The 25,702-nt window shown below is 42.8% G+C and overlaps 2 protein-coding genes across 2 annotated transcripts in view; one reads left to right on the forward strand and one right to left on the reverse strand.

Annotated features, from left to right (window-relative positions):
* LOC308312178 (extracellular calcium-sensing receptor-like) overlaps nucleotides 1-11,590 on the reverse strand; it is a gene marked incomplete at both ends in the record, with an annotated part of 30,294 nt that extends 18,704 nt beyond the window's left edge. Inside the window, 2 exons of the mRNA XM_080794566.1 lie at nucleotides 3,014-3,150; nucleotides 10,688-11,590. Of these exons, the coding sequence (XP_080650692.1) occupies nucleotides 3,014-3,150; nucleotides 10,688-11,590 (1,040 nt within the window). The remainder of the gene's footprint in view (nucleotides 1-3,013; nucleotides 3,151-10,687) is intronic.
* Nucleotides 11,591-15,401: 3,811 nt separating this feature from the next.
* Nucleotides 15,402-25,205, forward strand: LOC308312179 (extracellular calcium-sensing receptor-like; the record flags this gene model as incomplete). Its single annotated transcript, XM_080794567.1, has 6 exons — nucleotides 15,402-15,659; nucleotides 16,671-16,940; nucleotides 20,822-21,097; nucleotides 23,768-23,992; nucleotides 24,068-24,191; nucleotides 24,292-25,205. 6 exons carry the CDS (start codon nucleotides 15,402-15,404, stop codon nucleotides 25,203-25,205), a joined length of 2,067 nt encoding a protein of 688 aa, XP_080650693.1.
* Nucleotides 25,206-25,702: the final 497 nt, after the last annotated feature.

Consider the following 25,702-nt stretch of genomic DNA (forward strand, 5'->3'; position numbering starts at 1 on the left):
CCTGGCCTGAGTTGTACTCACCACGGACATTCCTTTCTGAGATATTAAATGCTATAAAGTTGAAGTCCAGACACTTGGTCCCGTGACGACGACCCGAGAGCACCATCGTGTGGGAGAAGGAGGAACTGAACATTTACCTGTCTTTAACCAGCTCTGCATTGACATTACATAAAAGTGATTGATAAACTGCTGTTTTGTCGAATTGAACTCTGCATGTGATTAAACGCCTTGGAAAAGGCAAACGTCTTTCTGTCTCCTGGGTGTGTGTACCAGTCGCCACAACATGTTCATTTATTTTTAGTCACATTTTAGTCACCTGGAATGTTTCAGTGTTGGTCTAGTTTTAGTCAACTAAATATCATACGATTTTAGTAGATTAAATCTAGTTTATTTAGTCGACTGAAATGTATTTTGGTGGGCGTTGATGGTGTCGTAATGGCTGATTCTACACTTGCTCACATAACATGTCACAGTGTGATGCGTTGTGAGCTTGCTCACGAAGAACACAAAGAAAAGGTTGACATTACCTGCATGAGTCTGTTTATTGCTCGGCTGTTTGATAACAAACAAAGCTGTATTGAACTATCGATGAATACAGAACGGAAGATGGGGAAAAACTAATTTATTTGGGATTAGACAGTAGAGATTATATTCTATTGTTTGAGGTATGCAGTGCCACTATAGCTCTAGAATTTATTTTCATAATCAAAGCAAGATATTCTGTTCTATAATGTGATATAAGTAGGCCTATCTATATGTAGCTATATCACAACATTTTTCATATGGGTCTGAGAAAATCTATTACATACCAAATTTGTATATCTCTCTATTCTTGCTGGGACCAAGTTGAATTCAACGATCAACAAGTATAGGACGAGAAATGGGATACATCTTGTTCTTTCCTAAAACGGCATGGGACTGGCACAAATTTTACACATGTAACCCATTAACCATTTGCATATATTGAGGTGACGGGGACCATTTGATAAATGGTTGACAGCCTTTTCCCCCTCCAAATGTTTGTCTAATTTTAAATCATTATATGATAGCCCCCTTCCCGATACAGGAGCATGACAAGGTTGGTCTCATGAGAAACCGGGGTTGTCTAGAATACAATGGAATCTTTACTTTTGGGCCACCTCACCTCACTGTCTCTGAAAGACAGTCTTGCCGGGATTCCTGACAGCAATCCCGCATTTATAATAATAATAATAAATCAGTTTGGACCATTTAATTTTTTTTGGTGGTCATAGATTTGAAAGACAGCACTGTCATGTTGGATTCATGTTGTTAATGTGGATTTACATTCACTTAACCACTTACATTGTCAATACTTAGTTTACTTGCCCGTTGCTTTCACGCTGTACAAATCTCTTTGCCGAAAATAGCCGATCTATAGCCAAGCTCAAGCTTGTAGATGTGCTATTTTTGACTAAGGTTATCCTGAGAATAGGGATCTTAGGGTTAATAGATGGTTACCTAGATGGTTAATGTAAAAAAAGTTCCTATGACACAATATTTGGCGGGGCCCCTGCAGTAACACTGAGGACCCTCTAGGGGTCCCGGACCCCTTGTGTGCACTAGAGAAATGTTTTTGTCAAGTTTGTGGAACATGTGCTACTTGATACCAACACATCTATTGTTCACCTGGTAGGCATCGCTTGGGACTGTTCTAAAGAAGGAAGGGAACTGATTCCAGTCACTCAGACAGGAGCAGGTGGCATAGTAACTGACCTGAAAGACACACAATGAAGCTGTTCAGTTACATTGCATTTGAATGTCTCCTGCAAGCCGGAGCACAGAGCAGAGTGGGGAGAAACCCCTCTCCTCATTCACAAGGCCGTCCTCACACACTCAACCCCTGCAACAGATTCTGTGCCTCCCAGATCAAAAATACACTTTGATAATATAAAAGTACAATAAACTTTGGGTTTTCAAAAACATTTGCAAACTATAAACTCACTTTGTGACGGTTACACACCGGCATTCCTAAGCCTGCTATTCCGATGCACTGCCATTCTGTCGCGCTCATTACTAACCCTAACCCTATCCCTAACACTATCCCAGGCCTAACCCTAACACTTGGAATGGCGATGTGTCACTGTCGGAATGCCACTCTGTCACCAAACTGTGAGCTTGTGGATCTGTACAAAAATATAATAATAATAATAATAATAATAAGCATCATCATTGTCTTAGTGTTAACCTTAGCCTAACAAGGCTATACTTTTTACTAAGAGACGGACAATATTCCTTTGGGGTAGTCGTCTCGCTTTTCATTCTCTCCCTAAAGCACCTGGATGCATGGGCAGCTAAAAGCCAAAATGTCCTTGTAACCTCATTATGTATGAATCACAGTGTATAAATCAAAATAAATAGTTTACTCCCTGACCCCATTTCGCTCACACACACAACACACACACATACAGTATACATAGGGATCCCATCCTACTCTAAGGTCCAGGTGAATCAAACCTCTAACACTTGAAAGAACATTTTCAAGCTTAAAAAGATCTATAGGCATTGCACATATAATAATTCTAAATAAATATATATTCAATATTAATTGGTTGATGGTAAATGTGGGTTCAAGTGTAAGAAACTTACCATTGGCACTCTGTACAAACCTAATATACTGGAGATGGCAATGGAATTAGCTGAGGAATCGGCACCCACAACTCCCAGCAATGTAGGAGACCCAACACAGCTCTCATCCAGTTGAACCCGCTCCTCTCTGCCACTGACCAACGACAGTGTTGAACGGAATGCAACTCCAACTGAGTGACATGTATCATAGATACTATAGCCCAAAGTCACATTGGGCAGTAGGCCGGCATCTCTGTTGATCTCAGTAATTGCAAAAGCCATGATCTGGGTCCATCTGAACCTTTGCGTGTCAAAACTAACACACAACATGCACACTGTAACCTTGCATATTTATCGGTGTGGAAATATACATCAACTAATCCAGGTTCCCTTTTGTCTTGCTTGCTATTGTATTTGAGCTACTCACCCGTAACAAGTGGGGTCTTGTCGCTTGGAGATGAAAGACAGCTCGGGGAACGCAGAGTAGAGGTGGATATGAAATAAGCCGCCCAGAATAAAGTCCCCGTCCTTGACAATTCGGTTGAGATTAAACTGTGCCTGTAACTGGCAAGAAGAGGAATTTAAGGACGACAAAGTAGAGAACGAAGAGAACAAAATCAAGGTTAAATACAGGCATGGAAGCAGGTGTGTGTCTAGAGAAGCCCCCATGACTGTCCTCTGTATATCGCCCTCTCCCAAGTTGTTTGTCCAGTTGCTACGTTTTATGCACAGTGCTGTGCCATCTCCCCTGTGCCAACTCATGCCATTATGTCATCTTGCACAGCACCCATCTGGTTTCACGTCACTGCTTTCATGTCATACTAGTATATTTTAATTTATTTAACAGGGCTACATTGTCAAAGCTGAAGTTCATGTATGAATGTATTATGTATTAGAAAATAATAATAATTTTAATATTAATCTACATGTATCTATACATTCTCAGTCTATATTCATGTGTGTGTGTGTGTGTGTGTGTGTGTGTGTGTGTGTGTGTGTGTGTGTGTGTAATACACATAACTAGAAAACCGTTAGACCCACCGACTTCAAATTCGACACACGCGTTCCACACCATGGCAGGGGGTGCAGTGCCCGGTTTCGAGTCGGTCGGACCCGCGGTTGTCCAGAACGGCCCCAAAAAGGCCTCTGCCCGGGATCTGGACCAGGCCCATGCCCAGCGGCCATATATGGAGCTGGCCTGTTCTGACCTCACAACACTCCATATAAACTGGCTGCATATATACTCCATATTTGGGCATGCCTTACAAATAACTCCATATATGGGCATAAAAGGGAGAAAGACATAATATGTGGGTAGGATATGCATTTCCAACTTGCATCGTTCCAAGTAGGCCAGTGCCCAACGGGCACCGCTGTAGAGGCCCTACGCCTACGGGCACCGTTCCAGTCCAAAAATAAATAAAATAAAAATAAAATAAAAATTTGGCGGTGGAAAAAAAATCGCGGCACTCGAGACGGACCCATGGCTGCCTAGTTCTGACCTAAGAAAGGTCGCCAGTCCATGGAATGGAGCCAGCAATGGGGAAACTATTACTAATAAACTTTAACTCATTGGCTGGCATTTCGATCCAAGGCCATTGACCTGATGACATACAACAATGGTGTTTTCAGTGTTTACGATAGAGGTCAATCTTCTGAACCTGTGAACCAATCTTCTGAACGAAGAATAGTACACTCTGAATTAACGTGATCTGAAAAAATAAAAATCACACCCGTGTGAAAGTCTAACTCATGTTGATTAGGTGATGTAATGGTGATGTAAAACAAGTGACAAAACAAGTTAATGGCATTTAATGTTTAGGGACAAGATGACGTAATTTTTCCCTTCATTGCCAATTGCGTTTTAAAAACAAACATTAAACTAAAAACAAACATTATGCCTGTAGGGAAAAAAATATATAATAATCCAGATGATTACTTGCGCAAGCAGAGCGCGCAAGTAATAATTTCGCCCGGTCTTCGTTCACCGTGACAGCCAACCCGCCATTTGATGTGTATGCAAAAGAAAAAACAGCAAATCTGTGCCTGGTTTGCTGGGACCAGATTACATAAATGACCATATGTCTTACGTCATAATTTAGAGCTAGTCATACGTATACTATATACATACATAATCAGTAAAATAAAATAGAAAATTGTGCCTGATCTGCTGGGACCAGAGTACGTGGTGTGTATAGTATGACTAGCTCTCATGATGACGTAATAAATATGGTCATTTATGTAATCTGGTCCCAGCAAACCAGGCACAAATCTGCTGTTTTATTTGCATACGCATCAAATGGCGGGTTGGCTGTCACGGTTTTTGGCGCAAAGTAACCACAGTATGCCGCTAATCAACTTACAACTACATACTCTATATAGTATATGTATACGTATGTCTTACATCATCATTGAGAGCTAGTCATACATATACACACCACATACTCTGGTCCCAGCAGATCAGGCACAATTTGCTATTTTATTTACTGATTATGTATATAGTATACGTATGACTATATAGATAGAAACTTGAACCATACTTAATAATACTAGGTGTTTATATGCATAAAGTAGGTAGGTAGCAAATAGTTACACCTAATAATTATACATTTCAAACGTTCCTTCACAGAGATACTGAGATTTGACAGTTTACAGCGGTCGAAAGTACTTGCGCGCTCTGCTTGCGCACTAGTTGGCCATTTATGGCCTACTAGTGTGCAACAAGCAAGTATGCACTCGACAGAGTGCAGTTCTAGTTTTGTCTATTGTTATAGGATTTATAAATTTAAAAAATCTGGTGAAAACAAGCTATATTCAACTGCATTGTTGCGAACGAAGGTCGCAGTTAACTATAGAATAGTGGAATTCCCGTCATTGTTTTGTTTGATTGTTTAGAATAGTCTGGTGACCACCCGACCACCCGAGAGATGGTTGGCAGCCAGAATGTAGACGGCACCCGGGTAAGCAGTTTCCCGGACTAGCCTGAAGGGTTGATTTAATCAGCAGCTGGTGCAAGTGAAACTGACTTGCTGTTTAATTTGTTGATGTGCAACTGACTCCAGAGAGTAATTGCCATCCCTGATGTGCCAATTACGCTTTGCTACGATTGGACTCACAATTCAGGTCTCTAAGGGCTTTTGCTCAGCTAGAGACTGATGCAATATCACAGCTTTCACTGCTAATACTGGGTAGACACAATTAGGGGGAAAAAAACATCACAGTATTTAGGGCAGTCCTTGATCTGGCAACGACAGACATTACCCATGTGTGTCACTACTGAAACGTGACCTGTGTAAACACAGGCAGGTTTGTGTGTGTGTGTGTGTGTGTGTGTGTGTGTGTGTATGTGTGTGTGTCAGTGATGTCATCCGGGCCAGGGGTGATGCAATAGTGGCTCAACGGGTGCAACGTTTGGAAGATCATTAATTTTCAGTTTCGAATCATGGGGGAAATGAGTCATGAGAGCATGCTCAAATTAATTAACAACATGTGATCATCACATTTCAGACAGGGATGGTCCACAACGGAGCCATTGGAAGGAGAGTCATGCCAATGAGGGTGCAGAAAACAGTGCAGGTTACACGCACACACTCACGCAGGCATGCACGCCAGACAGACAGATGCACACACAGACGCACACACACACACACACACGCACACACACACGCACACACACACACGCACACACACACGCGCACACACACGCACACACACACACACACACACTCTCACACACACACACACACACACACAGGCAAGACAGACAGACAGACCCGCCCTGTTGCAAGTAGCATTTGCAACCAGAGGGATACAGATTACAGGCAGTCAATCAGTCTTTCCTTCCTCGAAATAAAAACGTATGGGGTTTCCATTCCGACTGTCAGACCCAAGTCGGTAATTCGTACACACTTCACAGTTAGTTTGCAGCACTTCGTTCAGTCACCACCCCCTTCTCCCGGTCGGTTATACTGTTACAGCACTTTGAACGAAGAATGAAATATCCATTTTCGTCTTTCTGTCTCCTCGGTCAATGTATCGGTCACCAATAAATGTGCAGTATACCAATTTATTCTACCTAATAAAGTTTAACTGCCGGGAATGGTTTACTCCAGGTTACTGTCGTTGCTATATACGACATACCCGCCTTTTGTTTTATGTGTTTAATCCGCCGTATTGTAATAAATAAAAATAAACTCTGTCTTTGCCGCGGAGATAGAGACTAGATGGTTTCGTTTTGATGACGAAACCGGAAATCGTCACATGCTGTGGGCTGCTAGGGCTTCTGGGAAATTGAGGCCAATGCAAATTAATGGGGTATGCTACGCTGCGCATCCTCACCCCGCCGCCAAGCCGCTGTGCATCGCCTCCGGTCACGATCGCTGAGAGCCGCCGCCATCCATCGCCGCTCCTCCCCACCGCGCTAGGCAGGCCGTCGCCATCATGTTGAATCGCCGCTGGTTCGATCAGCGCGCAGCACCACCGCCGCCAACGCACTACATGTGAGTTTGTGATTTGGATTTGAGGGTGAACTGTCCCTTAACATGATTCCCCTTGTTGTGACATTAGAGATAAGTGCAGAATCAGCTGCTGTTCAGTGCCCACAGAGAAGTTATGGTGTTCAATGTGCATAATTACAAGAAGTAATTGCTCATTACAGTTTGAAAAATCACACCCGTGTGAACTGAGTGGTGCAAAAGATTTCCTTCCTTCACAATAAGATCAATTAGCACTATTGTCATCAGAGCAAATGATGACAGATGCAGTTATAGTACAGTGGTCTACATAGAGTGGTCTATGGATGCACTACAGTGGTCTACAGATCACAACAGTTGTCTACAGATGCACTAGAGAAACCTGAGGCTGTCTAGAGTCAAATTATATCTCTAAATGTGAGCATGCCACAGTCTCCGAAAGACAGTCTAACTGTTAGACTGTCTTTCGGAGACTGTGGCATGCTCACTCTAACTGATGTTCCAGCCAGCACTTTGGACTTTGAGACGAATAACAGTCTAATTCCATACTTATTATCCATAATGTATAAATTATGGATAAGGGGTCAGGACAGCTTGGCCTTTTCGGGGAGGGGTCAGAATAAATTATCGACTTAAGTTATTCGTCTCAACTGCTCTATTAGAGGTCCTATGGAATTTTGGATGACAAAATTCCAAACCAGAAACAAACTAGAAATGCACTCTGTCGAGCTGCCAAGTTGCGCATGGCACACAAGTAAGTAGTGCGCAAACAGAACGTGCCATGAGGTGCGCTCACCACTGCTGGTACGACTACATACCCCCTATTGACCTTATACCAATTTTGAAACGTACTTTAGTTATGTCATCGAGAACACCGACATACATACATGCATACTTGGTCCCTGATTGGCCGAGTGACACCACCGACATACATACATACTTGGTCCTGATTGGCCGAGCGACACCACCGACATATGCAACCGATTATAGTAGCCTACTTCCGCACTCTGCTTGCGCATGTAATAAATAGAGACCCCTCTACTAAATGTTTTCTGGTTATTTTTAGCTGTTTCTGTCCTGAAATAGAGTCAAGATGCGCTTGAATCTTAATAATAACCACTTTATCCTTGGGTTAAAATTATATAGAAAAAAATTGCCATTTGTCATTGATTGTGTCATCCAGACATTCTGTTACGTAAATTAGCTCAGTTAAATGTGAACCCCTTTATTATAAAATTGTATTTTTCTTTTCTCTCTAGTAGACCACAGAGGGTGAGATTTAACTTGGTGTTCTCAGAGGAGACACTGTGTAGTACAGGGGTGCCCCAAGGAACAGTCAGTTCTTCTTTTCTGTTTACCTTGTACACGGACGACTGTGTCAGCTCACATCCAAATCAGTTTGTTATCAAGTTTTCCGATGACACCGTGATACTTAGTCTGCTCAAGAGTGATAATAACATCCTCAGCCATACAGAGGGAGTAGACAAGTTTATAGAGTGGCGTGATCTACACCATCTGAAAATAAATGTAAACAAAACAGAGGAGGTCATAGTGGACCCCAGGTCCATAGGAGACCACAATATGATTCGTGTCCATGACCATAACATCAAACAGGTCCCCTCGTATAAGTATCTGGGAGTACAGATCGACGAGGACCTGAGCTGGCAAACGCATGTAACAACAATGTGTTCTAAGATACACCACTGTCTACACTTTCTCAGAAGACTTAAGCTTTTTGGAGTCAGTGTAAATATCATGTTGACCTTTTACAGAGCTAGTATAGAGTCAATCCTAAGATACGGCATGTCCAGCTGGTTTGGCAATCTAACTGTGAAATACAAATCTCAAATAAGTAGGCTAGCAAACATGTCTGGGAAGATCATGGGCATGTCCACCCCCCCCCCCCCTGAGTGTATCTGACCCCTTGCATGTATTATACCGAGAATACGAGCTAATGCCATCCGGTAGGAGGTATATAACTCCACGGTGTGTGTATAATAGATTTAAACACTCTTTTGTTCCCCTGTCAATCAAAATGCTCGATCAGAGATTGCCGAATGCACTTTACTGACTCAGAGATTGCCAAAAGCACTTTTTTGACTAGTTGCACTTTATCTAGGGAATGTGTGCAATATCTCTGTTTTGTGTATGTGGGTGTTTCGGGTCCGCGTCAATATGCCGACGGTCCATTGGTCCGATCGACAACCTACCTCAAACCCTCACCCTAACCTCCCCCGGGGCAGAGACCTAAACCTAACCACCCACCCTCTCCCGACCCCCAGCGCACCTCGGATTAATGCTCCTTCGGAGCAATGGTCCGTCGGATCATAGGGTGCTTCCCGGTGTTTCATGGTGTTTTTCCTTTTCGTATGTGAACGTGTCTGTTATTCGTATGCAGCTGTGACTCTGTCTCCAAGACAAATTTCTCCCAAGGGAGACAAATAATAAAGACAACCTTGAACCTTGCATGTTGTTTACTTCAAGAGTTATGGTATTTATATTATCTCCATCTTATGGTTAATTTTGGGGATAGGTGTAAGACAGGGTTAAAATGTGACATTATTTGACCTGGGCAACACATTTAAATTTGAGTGTCAATTTTTCTTTCGTTTTAGGGATTTTGGCAGTTTTTGACAGGGCGGGGGCATTCGAGCATGGGGCTAAATATGTATTTTGTTTACAAAATGTCATAGCGATTTATTTTTTTATTATTTACTCTAGTCCTATTAGACCCCAAGAAATTACATCTGGCCACAAAAGATCACGAGATCTACTGAATGTGTCAAACTTCACAGTGTTGCTTCCCCCCAGTAGGCTACCTTCACATTCAGTAGATCATGTGATCTTCTGTCTCTCTAGGTCGTCCTCAGACGAGCCCTCCATCGTCGTTTCCAGTCATCCCGGTTCTCCATACATCTGACCAGTTCGTTGGTACTTTGCGCTCCTGCGTCGTTCTTGAGTACATCCACGTATGTTAGCGTTGGACGTCCTCGTGACCGGTGCCCGTGCGTTGGTTCCCACAGCACTAGTTTACTGGCTGGCAGCTCTTGGTGTCTTTGGCAGTGTCCTGCTAGTCTCATTCTCCTGGCTGCTATTTTCTGGGTCACCCTTGGCATTCCATCATACAGAGTTGTGTTTGTAACATGTGTGCTCTTATTGATGTTGAGTACTGCCCGCAACATTCTGGTGTAGCACCCATCGAGAGACTTCTGCAGGGTTGGCTTCAAGGTCCAGCATTCACTGCCATATAGGAGAACGGACTCTACCGTTGCGTAGAAGAAGCTTAGTTTGGTTTGACGGGGGAGGTTGGAGTTCCATACACTGGCCATGCCGTTTAGGGCCCTCCATGCAAGGGCCTTCCTCACTTTCAGGTCTTGTTCGGTGGAGTTGACCCATGAGCCCAGGTACTTGAAGTCATTGACTTCCTTCAAAGCAGTGCCTTCTGTTGTTGTTAGAGGTGGATGCTCTGATGGGATGTTATAAGTGATAACTTGAGTTTTCTTGGCATTCAGCCGGAGGCCAACCTTGGCACATTCTGACTCCACTCTGGTCAGGAGCTCCTGCGCTTGTTCCACGTGGTCAGAGAGCAGGCTGATGTCGTCCGCGTAGTCCAAGTCTGTCAGGACTACTGTTGGGTGTCGCCTCGACCTCCTTGGTGTTATGGTGAGGCCAAGGTCCTGCTCTCGTCCATTGATGGCCTTCCTCAACGCGTAGTCCAGGACAATGACGAAGAGGAAGGGGGCTAGGGTGTCTCCTTGCAGTACTCCAGCCACGATGTTAAACTCCTCACTGTTGCCATCTGGAGTCAACACCTTGGCCCTTGTTCCTGCGTACATGGTTTCTATTGCCCGGAGTAAGTTGGGAGGGACACCGTAGGCCTTAAGGATCTTCATCATCGTTCCTCTGTGTATTGAGTCAAATGCTTTTTTGAAGTCGATAAAACACAACACGGCAGTCAGGTTGTTCCTTTTGACCTCCTCAATGATTCTCCTTAGGGCCAAGATCTGGGCCACGGTAGTTCTCCCTTCTCGAAAACCGTTTTGGTTCTCCCTCAGATGAGGGTCGATGGCATGCCTTATCCGGTTCAGGATCATACGGTTGTAGACCTTTGCGGTGATGCATGTCAGGCTGATGCCTCGGTAGTTGTCTGGCTTCGAGAGGTCCCCGGCCTTAGGCACAGGGATGATGTTGGACAGAGACCAAATGTCAGGCTGCTTGCCGTTTAGCAAGGCGAGGTTACAAAACTGTAGGATGACGTTGTCAAACCCGCAGTTCTTTACCACTTCTGGAGGTATGCCGTCCGGCCCAGCACTTTTGCCCACTCTCAGTGTGGCTTTCGCCCTGGCTAACTCACTGACCGTGAAGGGGCCATCATTGATGTCGAGGTTCTGGAGTAATAGTGGTATGTCTTCCTCCTCTCCCTCAACTGTTGTTCCCAGCAACCTTTGGAAATGGTTGAACCAGGTGTTCACCCTTTCCTCAGGGCTGAGCCCCTCCACCTGTCCCTCCTTGGTCCTCTTCCGTCCAGTCATTTCGTTAATGACCTTCCAGGCCTCACCGTACTGCCTCTCACCTTGCGCTTCCTGGACTCTATGCACCCTCTCCATGAGTTCCTCCCCTTTGATGTTATCGTAGGTTCTGAATAGAAGCTGTTTGGCTTCATTCAGTCGCCCACGTCTCTCCGCAGTGTGGCCAGATGTAATTTCCTGGGGTATAATAGGACTATAGTAAATAAAAAAATCGCCATAATATTTTGTAAAGAAATACATATTTAGCCCCATGCTCGAATGCCCCCGCCCCCCTGTCAATGATTCACTCAGCCAATCACAGCTCACCCCATCTCTCATACCGGCTACTTGAACCAGAGGTTTGCATTCCTCTGCCTTCTTGTTTGCCCACTGCTGCTGTATCAGCGTGCTGCTGTCATACAACTTGCGCTCATTCTGCTTGCTTACTTGCTAATGCTTTATTGTATACTGTGCGCTGCTGTATACAAGTGCGTGCTCACCCACCTCCACCCCAGCTACCACCTGTCGTTTTGGATATGAGCATTTGTGCCTGTCGTAGACATGCGCAGAGCAAGTTCAGTCAGGGAAACTCAGTCAGCGCGCCGGCCGTTAATTGGGCCACCGCAGCATCATCCGCATGATGCACTTAGCCAATCACAGCTCACCCCATCTCTCATACCGGCTACTTGAACCAGAGGTTTGCATTCCTCTGCCTTCTTGCTTGCCCACTGCTGGTGTATCAGCGTGCTGCTGTCATACATCCTTTGCCGTCTTGCTGGCTGCGCTCAATTCTGCTTGCTGCTTTCTATTGTATACTCTACGCTGCGGTATACAAGTGCGCACCCACCTCCACCCCAGCTACCACCTGTCATTTTGGATCTACTGTTTTAGGTACGGGGGGGATTCAGAGTCCCTATGGTCGGGACTGATGCGCTTGATCCTGAGTACCTAAAAAGCAGATCCAATACATCGCCAAACCATAATAAATATATTGCATTGATTTCTTATATTCAATAAATATATATATTACATCCTCCTTGAGTTGTCTGACTGAACTACTGTTTTAGGTACGGGGGATTCGGAGTCCCTATGGTCGGGACTGATGCGCTTGACCCGTACCTAAAAAGCAGATCCAATACATCGCCAAACCATAATAAATATATTGCATTGATTATCTTATATTCAATAAATATATATATTACATCCTCCTTGAGTTGTCTGACTGAACTTTTACTTCCTCTAATAACAACCTAAAACATGAACCTTGGTTGAAAAAAACTAAAGTATACATAGCTAGGTGTAATGTTAGAGACCACAGAAGTGAACCTTTCAAGCCTGTTTTCTCAACTCGCTGTTGTCTACAAGACATCTCCAAAACTGGTGGGTCAAACTGAACAACCAATAGGCACCATCGTGCGAGTCGCCGTGCTGAGCATTGCAACGGCCACCAGACCAGACTCGTGCCGTCCGAGTTACGTCCCGATAGGTAGAGAATAGTAAATATTAGTAGCCCCTAGTTTCCATGCCCCGACAATAGAGTTGGAAATGACACGTTCAGCAGGGGGAGTTACTTGACCAGGCTATGTCTGCACCACCCTGCTGCATGCATGCAGTCCGGGTGAACACTGCCAAACAACACAATGTCTAGTATGCCAGTATGGCCATATTAGCCATATTACAATGTCCTGATAACGGTTGATTTCATATATTTAATACAGTGATAATGGACGAATCTGCTGCTCTTGTCAAATTAAGTGACTATTTCCCTCTCGTCCTCGCCTTGCCAGTTGGACATCAAACCATACTTTATGGATCAGTCCGCTTGCTGTGTTGGGAGACAGCAACTCTGAGTGCCTGATAAGCTGCAAATATGTGGTCTGAGATAGAGGGGTGGTGTTGGCTGACGTCTTGACCCGTTTTGTGAATTGTTTTAATGACATATGACAGAACACCCAGTTGCTGGATTTGAAGGCAACACAATTCATTATGTCAAGCTTTGAGTAGTGGCGACATATCCCAGCCCTAAGTGGCAATGTAACTGGCAATTGAGTAGGAATTTCCATTGGTATTTCATACAGATAAAACGAACGCAACGGACGCAGCTGATTCAGGGTTTCAGCTCTGTATGTGTCAGTCTGTTGACATCTTCTTTTCAACTAACCAGTCTCTTAAAACCTTCATAGCGCATTCAGTGGTTCGCTTTGTGTTTATTTCATGTCTGTCTTCTTCAATGTTATCGATTTCATTGTCGTTGAGCTCTCTGTGTCTTTTAATGTCTCTGGTGTCGCCTGGCTTTGTCCGCGCTGTTTTCTTCTCCTCTTTTTTTCTTTACAGGTGACAGGTCAGCCATTAACCAGGAATCTAATGTTTCATCTTCTCCAAATTTGTTAAAATTAACCTTCAATGAATCGTCCATTTTGTGTTCTGTGGCGAATCAACGTGCAAGCGATAGTAAACAACAACAACGTTTGAAAGTTGTAGCGGCCGGAACCTCTTAGTGTGGAAGTGCGGATTGATACGAGTCGGGTGGTCTGAGGCAGGCTTTGATCAAAGCTGGCGTTGATTAGCCATCGGTCTGTTATAGAGCGGAGCGGTCATTATCAAGAAATAACAGACCTCTGAATTCAGTGATTGACCAATCACAATCAAGCATTCAACCAAGCCATGTAATAAATATAATAAACACCATTTAAAAGCATTTGTCTTCCTGCGCGTATTCACATATTTCAAACTTAAAGATGACAGCATTAGCAGTACATTTTAACCTATTGCTAGATTCTAGGCTTCTGGAAAGCTATTATGACTACAGAAAGAGCCTTTTTCAAGATAGAATGGTCATGTTGGGCTCAAATGGAAGCTTAGGGACATTAAGTTTTCACACAGTTTTCTAAAATCAAGTGAGGCATATTCCCTATAAAGTGCTGGAAAATAACTATCTTTGTTGTTATTTCTCAAGCCTAACAGTACGTTTCTTTGTGTTTCTGGGGAAGATGTACATTCATACATTTAGCATAAGAAATATATTTCCAGGTGGTGCATAACCCCATTGTTCCGACTCTTACTATTCTGCCTCTGCCCAGATGGGTGCTGTGAAAGATTACGTAATGCGATACGTTGCCACAGAGGACGGCACAGCACTATATAAGTATACACAACTAGACAAAGAATTAGAGAGGGGGTTAGACAGAGGTGGACAGTCATGGGGGCTTTTCTAGACACACGCCTGCTTTCGTACCTGTACTTGACCTTGATATTCTTTGCTTCATTCTCTCCTCTGTCCGCCTCACCTTCCTCTTCTTGTGAGTTACAGGCACAGTTCAATCTCAACAGAATTTACAAGGACGGGGACTTCATTCTGGGTGGCTTGTTTGATATTTACCTCTCCTCTGTGTTCCCTGAGCTGTCTTTCACCTCCGAGCCACAGGACCCCACTTGCTATGGGTGAGTCTCACAAAATAAAATAGCAAGACATCATTAATGAACCTTGTTTTGATGTAATTTTATATGTATTATTTAACCTTTATTTAACCAGTAAAAAACTCATTAAGACACAGTCTCTTTTTCAAAACTACACATGTCTTTGCTAAACATACACTACAAAACAGGCAACAATACACAGCAATGACCTATAATATCAAAAAAGAAGTGTTGGCTGAGTACATCTACGGTGATCCTATTAAACCTCCTCAATGGAAATAGCGAGTCAATGTTGTGTGGTACACTAACACTAACATAGTGCTTTATGTTGTAAATTCTCAACAAATATGCAATCAAAATACAAACAGTGGCATGTTGTGTTAGTTTTCACATTGAAGGGTTCAGATGGGCCCAGACCATGGCTTTTGCAATTACTGAGATCAACAGGAACCCCAGCCTGCTACCCAACGTGACTCTGGGATACAGTCTCTACAGTAACTGTTTCACTCTCGGAGTTGCCTTCCGTGCACCGTTGTCATTGGTCAGTGGCAGAGAGGAGCAGTTTCAACTGGATGAGAGCTGCGTCGGCTCTCCTCCAGCGCTCGGATTTGTGGGCGATCACTCGTCACATTCTATTGCCATCTCTAGTATCTTAGGTTTGTACAGAGTGCCCCTGGTAAGTTTCTCGCTGATCTGATGTATGCTTAATTATTTATTTTGTTTTGCCAATATAATATGCTGTACGAATGACTTCGTACGAATGAAATTTGTCAAAACTAAATGTAGTATATAATCTGTCGCTGTCGGGTTATATGTTATATGTCATATGTTACAAATAAATTATAATATTGAAAATAGCCGATCTACAAGTTCCAGTGTGTTGCGAAACTTGCGATGTGTTTGTGGATTGACTATTTGCACATTTACAAAAAGACATAACCCTAACCCTTGGAGATGCAAGGTTTCTGCCTGACAGCAACTAAACAGCAAAGTTGTATAATGACTTTTCTTTCCTCCTTGTACAGGTAAGCTACTACGCATTGTGCACCTGTCTGAGTGACCGCAGTCAGTTCCCTTCCTTCTTTAGAACAATCCCAAACAATGCCTTCCAGGTGAACTTCTACAGACAATAGATGAGTTGGTATCAAGTAGTTCATGTTCCACAAAAACATTCCTCTAGTGAGTGCAATTGATACTGTGTGTCACCTCTCATTTGTTTGTGTGCACTCCATTTTAGCCCGTATCAATTGCCCCAGCCTCGCCGACCTTACAGGTGTATATGTACAGGCTCAATTTATGTAATTTAGACTTAGACATGACACTATAGTATAGTGTATACGCATATTTTCATTATATAGATATTCCACTGTTAGGTTCTTAGCTTACGTACGAGTCATGATGACAATTTTTATGTATTTGATGTATACCATGTTTTTGTTCTTCGCTCTGGTCGCTCTGGATTAAGAGCATCTTCTAAATGCTTAAATTGTAAATTGCATTATTGCTGGAGCTGAAGGTCTCTGTTGACATCAACAGAGAACGATTACACCTTTTCATTGTGAAATCTGTTGACATCAACAGAGAACGATTAAAACCTTTTCATTGTGAAATCCGTGAGAGTCACTGATTTACAACTATGTGAATAATCTAGCCTAAACACACATCCCTACGTTCTCCATCCAATCAGGTGGAAGCTATGCTACAGATTATGAGACGGTTTGAGTGGACCTGGGCAGGATTGTTGATCAGTGACGACGCCTATGGCCACAACGCCGCCCGACTCTTCCAGTCCGAGCTGGCCCAGTCTGGTTGGGGTTGCCTGGCTTATTTGGAGGTTTTTCCCTGGGGCGACGACCCAGCTGAACTGCAGAGGATTGTCACCGTGATGAGGAGCTCCACGGCTCGTGTGGTCATTGTGTATCTCTATGGGAACCATATTGTTAAACTCATGGAGGAGGTTGGTATTGTGATCCATGTTCATTTAAAGCTTATTTTTTTGGTATTCAGACAGGCAGCAATGGGTAGAACGCTCCCAAAAATAATTTAGTATTATATTCAGGAAGCAGACAGGCAAATCGACCAATGACAAAGCTTCTAGGAGAATCTTTTAATGCCGATGTGTCACAGAGGCTATTTTTTGGGGAGCGTTCTACCAATTGCTGTCTGTCTGAATACCAAAAAAAAAGAAAAAGAAAAGGTCATTAAAATACATTATTGCTTATAGCAGCTTTAATGCATTTAGACCGGAAGGCGGAGGCCCACTAAAAAAGCAATGTCACAAAATTCTACAGATCTACAAGCTCATAGCGTGGCACGTGCTATGAGCTTGTAAGATTGTTCAGTAGCTAAAGTATGGGTTAAAAATAATCTGAAAAGAGTTACGTTGAAGTGAAGATATAATTTTATATACAAATCACACTTGTGTGAAGTGAGGGGCGCTCTTATCACCATACATCATCATACATCACATCCCGTGCTCAGCCAATCAAATCCTCGCTATGGGGTACGACACAGACCCACAAAGCTGGGCATAGGAGGGGCTAGCGCCCCTCAAAAAACTATAATGACTATTAACATATCTTTAATAATAATAATAATAATAATAATAAACTTATAATAAAATTGTATAGGTATAGTTGTATTTTTCTTCGTATTCGTAGTATCCCATACAATCCGAGAAAGCATCTGTGGCATTTTTTTATTATTACATTCACAAGCAGAGCGGCGCAAGTACTGTATTCGGCTGCGTATGTCCGTGACACCTTCGGCCAGTCAGGGATTGTGTATTGTCTTTGGTGGCGTCGCTCGGCCAATCCAATCAGGGATTGCGAGTTTTTGGCGTCGCTCGGTCAATCAGAGCGTAAGTTGGCAGCTTGCTGCGTATGTCGGTGGCTCCTCGACCAATCGGATTGGGGCTGTGTGTTGGTGGCATCGCTCGGGCAATCAGGGATTGGGTGCTGATGTAACTATGTATGTTCATCTAAAAACTGACATATGTGGATGACGTAACAGATTTAAGTAGGCCATTCATGGACAACTTGTGTGCGAAGCGCAAGTTGGCAGCTCGATAAGAGTGCATTTCTAGTTCAGAAAAGTGTTTAGAAGACATTCGCAGAATCGGCCTCAGGTCTAAATGGGCTAACAGTCACACCACGTCGGCCATGTTGGCATTTTGTATTGGAAAAAGCCGGCTGGCAACGGGTTGGCATTTTATGAATAATTATGGTCTATTGTTGTTCAACACATTCAACAAACAGGTGGTGAGGCAGAATGCGACAGGTCTTCAGTGGATCGCTGACGTGGCCTGGGTAACAGATCCTAACCTCCAGACTCCTCACTTCATGCCGTTTCTTAGAGGTACGGTGGGCGTTGCCGTCCGTCGTGGAGAGATACCCGGCCTCAAGGCCTTCTTGTTAAAAATACATCCTGAAAATGATCCTGACGGCAGCCATGAAAATATTATAGTGAGTCTTTTGTCTCATTTTGAGGTTTGAGGCATTCTTTATTGTGTATGGGTACATACGAATCAAACTTTCTTTTGTTCAGCTCCTCTGACACTGTTAGCAGCATAGTGATAACGATACACCTCCAGTGTTCAATTCCACATTTGGTTTTGCACTTTGTTTACCATGTTGAATGTTGATTTTCCAAGCTGGCATGGAATAGAAATTAGCTTGGGTTTATCTAGCATCAGTATTTTAATGACATTGTGGTACTGCTGCTAAAAGTGCTTCAGGAGCCAGAAATAAATGACAAGGACTGGTTATATCAGAGTGGTGATTAAAGATCAAACCATTAGACATATGTTTGAGGGACATAAACATGCATGTTGTAGTTCATTTAAGTTAATGGCAGGGTGGCAAATAGTTGAATTTTTGAAATTGTGTTGCATATTCAACCATTTGTTTAAGCCTTGCATGCAAAGAGGCTTTCAAAGCTCACCATATTCAGCCAATTGTCTCATCAATTAGGCCTATTGTTATTATTATTGTTATTATTATTGCTATTAGTATTATTAGTAGTAGTAGTAGTAGTAGTAGTAGTAGTAGTAGTATCACAATCAATCTGGGGAAGCATCTGTCATTTGGGATTTGTAGGCTACAGTGGTATAATGGTGATTTTTTCTCTCAGTACCACAGCATTTGTATGCCAAGCTAGTAGTGATGCGCGGGCCGGCCCGTTGCCCGTCCGTCGTGGAGAGATACCCGGCCTCAAAGCCTTCTTGTTAAAAATACAAGTTTCCTCAGTGTTTGTGCTAGGAGTTGGGACAGTGTCTGTCTGTCAGCGTGCATGATCATCATGCAGTAGCTAGATGCACGCTCCAGTGACGGCTGAGAAAGATTAGTTAATTTGTGTCGGATAGGGACTTTTCCACTAGATATTAAGGCATGTTTAGGGTGTGTTTTAGTGCCGGGGATTTCGCCTGGAAGGCTCTATTGAAACACTCACTCTTGAACGAAGTTGAACGTGAAAAAGTGACGTTCACACACGCCAGAAAAGAACGCGTTCACAATGACGTTCATCAAACAGAAATACAGTACATTCAGTTCACGACTTCACGTTCACCCTAAATATGAACAAGTTCGTGAACGATTGTTCTTTGAACGCGTTCGGGTACAACACTGGCAACCGTATGCCAAAACCTGCCGTGGGGCTCAACCATTACATACACAGAGTATACCAAGGGGGTACGAACATGCACGTAGTTGGCTGATAACGTCCCATAGCTGGGGGGTACGAGTACTGTATATTCGTATATGGTGCAGAAAAAGTTATGCCAGCCTTTCTGGTAGTGTTGTTAGTTGTTACTGTTGTTTTATGGTTGCTTGAATTAATTAATTTGTCACAAGTTGATATATATATATATATATATATATAGGTCTTTATTGTAACTTCTTGTGCATAGGCCGAAACGTTGCTGTTTCCCTGAAATAAAAGTTGGTCACTGCATTTGAAGACAGTGTGCAGGTTGTTTTCCTTTTTCAACTTCTTTTGTACAAATTTATTTTTGTTGCGACCACAGGTCAAAATCCCCATACATGGGAAGGCCCCCATATATGGTGCCCAGGTCGATGTCATAGTTAATATGACCTGCTGTTGCAATTAAGCCCATATATGAAGATCCCTGATGTCATCACTATTGGCCAGCAACTCTACATCTGACCTCAAACCTCAAAACCTTAGATCTCCATATGTCAGATATGTTCTGACATTCCATGTTGATCCTTCCCCATCCATCATTCCTCTTCGATGTCTCTGATACCTTATTTATTATTTAGTTATTAATGCAGCCGCGCTCGGGGCCCGGAAATTAAGGCCCGGCCCTACCTGCATGGGCCCTCATCAAACCATGTACAGACACTGCCCCCGCTGCCACCCTTAAATCTCCATATATGGACCATATGTTGATCTGACCTCATCGAACCCTACACTCAAGACATGCTCCATATATGGCCAGTATAGAATTCATTCCATATGTTGATCTGACCCCCCATGCCAAAGCGCCAGCGCTCACTCAGCAGTCTGCTGTCACCCAGGCGGATGCATGCACACGGCTTCTTGCGTGCATGTGACGTCTTCTCGCCCTCAGGCGTCTTACTGGTTAGGCTCCTTTGACATTGTAGCAGCATAGTAACTGTGATAATAGGGCAATAGTTTTACCAGGGGTCTTCTCTGAGAGAGATTAAGCAGGGACTCTCACTACATATGTAGTGAAATAAAGAAAAGGAAAACATTGGCGGCCCCCCAATAGTAACCCCGAGGACCCCCTTGGGGTCGCGGACCCCTTGTATTACATTTCTCTCACTTTCCCCCCTTCTTTCACTTGTGTTTCTTCAGGTGAGGCATTTTTGGGAGAACACATTTCAGTGTAAATTTGCACCCCTTCCGTCAGAGTGGGTGGACGCTGGTGGAAGGGTGTGTACTGGACAAGAGGACCTAGGAACAGCAGAAAGTACCCTTTTGGATGTGTCTGATCTCAGACTAGAGTATAACGTGTACAAGGCTGTGTATGCTCTGGCCCATGCCCTCCATGACATGTTGCAGTGTGTGCCAGGAACAGGGCCTTTTGCTGGGCACAGCTGTGCCAGTTTGCAGACAATACAGCCATGGCAGGTGTGATATTAATACACATTTATAGTTGGATTTTGACTGAGAATAATAATGGCCTTAAACTAATGGCAGTCTCTTTTTTTTGTTTTGTCTAAGTCAGCTCCTGGCCATTTCTGGTAAAATTACCAAAATCCTAATTGAAAAGGGTCATGCAGACCCTGCCCCTTTTCAGTAAAATGTCTTATCACACTTGAGATAGGCCAAGCAATTGTCTAAAGTCTAAAGTCTAAGGTTTAATCCTATTTAATTCTATGTAATCCTCTTTATGTTAACAGTCAGTGAAAGTGAAATAGACTATACTATTTATAGACGTTGTTGGTGAAATTATTAAAGGACCACTTTTCAACCTATCTTCATATAATAGGTCCTCACTAATAATCATGAAAAAATGGCGCAATTTTCTTCTACTCGGTCTGTGGGCAGTTCAGAAACCGTCTTCCAGTGACATCATCGATGGGGAATACAAGCTAATAGAAACTGCAGGCTTTCTAGTCCTGAAAAGTTGCAATGCGAAAATGGAAGCCATCGTTCTCACGATATTGAAAATCTAAATATTTTTGTAAAGAAATCTTGTTTAAAAAAATATCTGCCTCATAACCCTAACCCTAACCCACAGCCGTCCTATAAGACACAGACTGAGTAGAAATAAATCGTGCCATTTTTTCATGATTATTAGTGAGGACCTATTATATGAAGATAGGTTGAAAAGTGGTGAAGTGGTCCTTTAAGACATTTCATATATTAGTTTTGTTGTGGATCATTTATTTATTTTTTCCTGAAAGCCTTTAAACTGACTTAGGCCCAATAATTTTAAGAAGGCGACAATATGCATTGATAAATAGATAATGTAGATACTACATTGGCCGCCCTATTGGTCAGGGCAAGCTGTGCCTGCGTATGTCTTTTCAGACAGGAGGTCTCTGCACAATTAAAATCGGGATCTGCTCGTAATTCCGACACACATTAGTCCGACAACGTGGCTTTTTGTGTGGTAATGGAGCAAGTCGGACCAACGTGTCTCAGGAATAATGCGCCTTAGGAATAATGCCGCTAAACCATTGAGTTGAGTTTGTGACTTCCTTCACCTACCTTGGATCCATCATCACAAACAACGGCAACATAACAGAAATAAACCGGAGACATGCCATGAAAACACTCTGGAAGCCACTGTAGAGACACCACTCACTCATTAAAGTGGCTAACACTTGCTTGTTCAGCAAGGCTATAGGGCATAGCAGTGGTGACCATTTTGCGGTGCCACACATTTTTTTTCCCATAGACATTTCCACGAAATATTCAATTGGTCACCAGTTGGTTTAGGCTTGGAACCATAGACTGTAAAAAATATGGACAAAGCGTTCCCCGGGTCTAACATGAACGTAAAATGAAGCCTGTCAGTCCTTGCAATGGAAGTCGCCATCTTTCTAGATCCGTTTGGGCCCAGCTGGCCCATTGGCTGGCCCAGACAACGAGGCGCGACTTCCCCCCTTCTTCTTTGTTGGTTTTTATTTTGACTCGAGTAGGTGGGGGATCCCGTTCATAGACTGTAACGGTAGCCACGCCCCTCAGAACATGCACGACTTTATGGTCTTTTTTTTTATAAATGGGGCCATAATTTTCCAAAAAGAATATTATGACATTAGAAATGAGACTTTAAACTAGTGAATGGAAGCAAAAAGTATTCATGACCATGTTTATTAAGGTAATACAGTCTAGTTGAAGTTGGGCCCAAATACATGTACTTCTATGGGGCCATGGGTTTTTTTGAGCCCAAGGATAGCGCCACAACAGGCCATTATATGAACTTTCATTTCCTTAGTGACATTTCCTTAGTTTTCAAATATCTTTGGACACAAAATCATGATTCACAAGGAGCCTGAATGGCCTGAAATCTCTGTGTTGCCAAAAAAAGAGAGATAACAGCACTGCTATGCCCTATTAGGAATTAGGATCGATGGAAGATGTCCATATTTACTCTAAAAGGCTTACTCTTTTGTGGTCTCCCTGCTGCACAGGTCCAAGACTCCAGCTACGAAGCTGTTCAAATTCATTGTAAATGTCAGAATTCTGAGAATGGCCAGGTTATGGTCAGTGTCTTCCGAATAGCAAAATTACCTTGATCATGACTGTAGTGTTGTAGATTCACATATAAGTATTGAAACAAACCGGACACAGGGCTGCCTTGTAGACTTTACTCATTCGGTATACTGAATCAACTCACAGTCACATTGCATGTAATCACCACCACTTAATCACATATGACCCACCTGTGTATAACATCCTGGTACCCTATGCAATACAAGTGCAATCTTCACTACAATGACCTTTCAAGTTCAAAATCATCCAAAATGGTCATTGCAATATCAGAAATTAATTCCACACACCACAGTTAGTTGAAATGGTGGTATTACATGTATATACACTCAAAAACAAAAGAAAGTAGGAATTTCATCATAACCAATGGCGACCATTGTTTACTGTATTGGTGATTTTTCATATAGGGACAAATTGATTCAGTTCAAGTGAGTAATTTCCCTTAACACCAAATTGCGAACGGGTCTACAGGCCAGGTACTGGAGTAAATACAGCAACAGTCCCTGCCATTGTCACTATTGTGTATCTTGTATACAGTATGTTTTTGCTTTTAATACATTTGATCATCAACATTTTTAGCTTGTGTATTACCTGGAAAAGGTCAACTTCACGACATCATTTGGAGATCAAGTATCATTTGATGAGAATGGTAATGCCATACCAATCTGTGATGTCTTGAATTGGATGTGGCTCCCTGATGGAAGCACAAATGTTCACAATGTAGGTGTGGTCAAGAAATCAGCTGGAGGGGAAGAACTCATCCTTGATGAAGACAGAATCTTCTGGAGCTTTGAATCTGCAAAGGTAACTTTGGTATTCTAAAAATAACTGTATGAATGTAATTTAGTTTGGACTGAGTTTAATTAATTTCCTGTATAGCCACCTCAGTCAGTGTGCAGTGAGAGCTGTTCCCCTGGAACACGTGTGGCCAGAAGGAAAGGACAACCTGTCTGCTGCTTTGACTGCATTGCTTGTTCTGAGGGTGAGATCAGCAATGAGACTGGTAGGTTTATATTATGTATGTTCGTGATTGTCTTACACTGTTATCTTTAGGCTGATTACACTCTACTTGTATGTACCTTTAATCTTCTCCTTTGTGTTAGACTCTACAGAGTGCACCAGTTGTCCAGAGGACTTTTGGTCCAGTCCCCAGCGTGACCACTGTGTCCCTAAGAGCATGGAGTTCCTCTCTTACCATGAGGGCCTGGGTATCTCCTTGACAATCATCTCATTGCTAGGCACAGTTATCTGTGCCATTGTCCTGGGAATATTTATCTATCATCGAAGCACACCCATGGTACGCGCCAACAACTCAGAACTCAGCTTCCTTCTCTTATTGTCACTTAAACTATGTTTCTTGTGTGCACTTCTGTTCATTGGTCGTCCGAGACTCTGGACTTGTCAGCTGAGGCATGCAGCATTTGGAATCAGCTTTGTGCTGTGTGTCTCATGTATCCTGGTAAAAACTATGGTGGTGTTGGCTGTTTTCAAGGCCTCCAAGCCTGGGGGTGCAGACATTATGAAATATTTTGGTGCCATGCAGCAGAGAGGAACAGTTCTGGTTCTTACTTGTGTCCAGGCAGCAATCTGCATAACCTGGCTTGTGTCTGCCTCACCAACTCCTCATAAAAACACACAATATCACATTGATAAGATAGTCTATGAGTGTGCTGTGGGATCAACAGTTGGTTTTGCGGTGTTGTTAGGTTATATTGGTTTACTGGCACTAATAAGCTTCCTACTAGCATTCATGGCAAGGAATCTTCCAGACAACTTCAATGAAGCCAAGTTAATCACTTTCAGCATGTTAATCTTCTGTGCCGTGTGGATAGCCTTCATACCAGCATATATCAGCTCTCCAGGCAAATATGCAGATGTAGTGGAGGTATTTGCTATTTTAGCATCTAGTTTTGGCCTTTTGGTGGCACTGTTTGGACCAAAGTGTTACATAATCCTTATGAAACCTGAGAAAAACACTAAGAAATCCATCATGGGCAGAGGTGCCACGAATATGTAGAAACAACGACAATATATGTTCTCTGTCTGTATTTTAAAACAAATGTATATATGATTATATTAATTAGCTGATAACCTTTTTGGCAGAAGATTATGTTTGCTACCAGATTAAAGTAGTAATCAGTCATAATGCGGACACGTATCATCTATCATGAATCAAAGTTGGTCAAAAGTTAATTACCCTGCTTTAAAGGCTAAGTTCAGTAAGTTTGGTCAATTTAGATTCTCAGTGGCCTTAAAAACCTAGTCCTATGTTGCGCTGATAAGTAATTAAGTACATATTATTTATATAGCACCTCTCACAGAGAGATCTCGCAAAGTGCTTTACATACAGTGAAAGCCAATACAAAACAAAACAAGGTAACACTTGCAGATAAGGTTCATGAAAAATGATTAACTAATGCTTAACTAATACATTAGTTAATCATTATTTCATCACAATTCATCATGAATTCATGATGATGATGATTCATCATGAATCGTCATTAGTTAACCATG

This window comes from Protomyctophum bolini (genome assembly GCF_963924005.1).
Source record: "Protomyctophum bolini genome assembly, contig: SCAFFOLD_129, whole genome shotgun sequence".
NCBI classification, from domain to species: Eukaryota; Metazoa; Chordata; class Actinopteri; order Myctophiformes; family Myctophidae; genus Protomyctophum; species Protomyctophum bolini.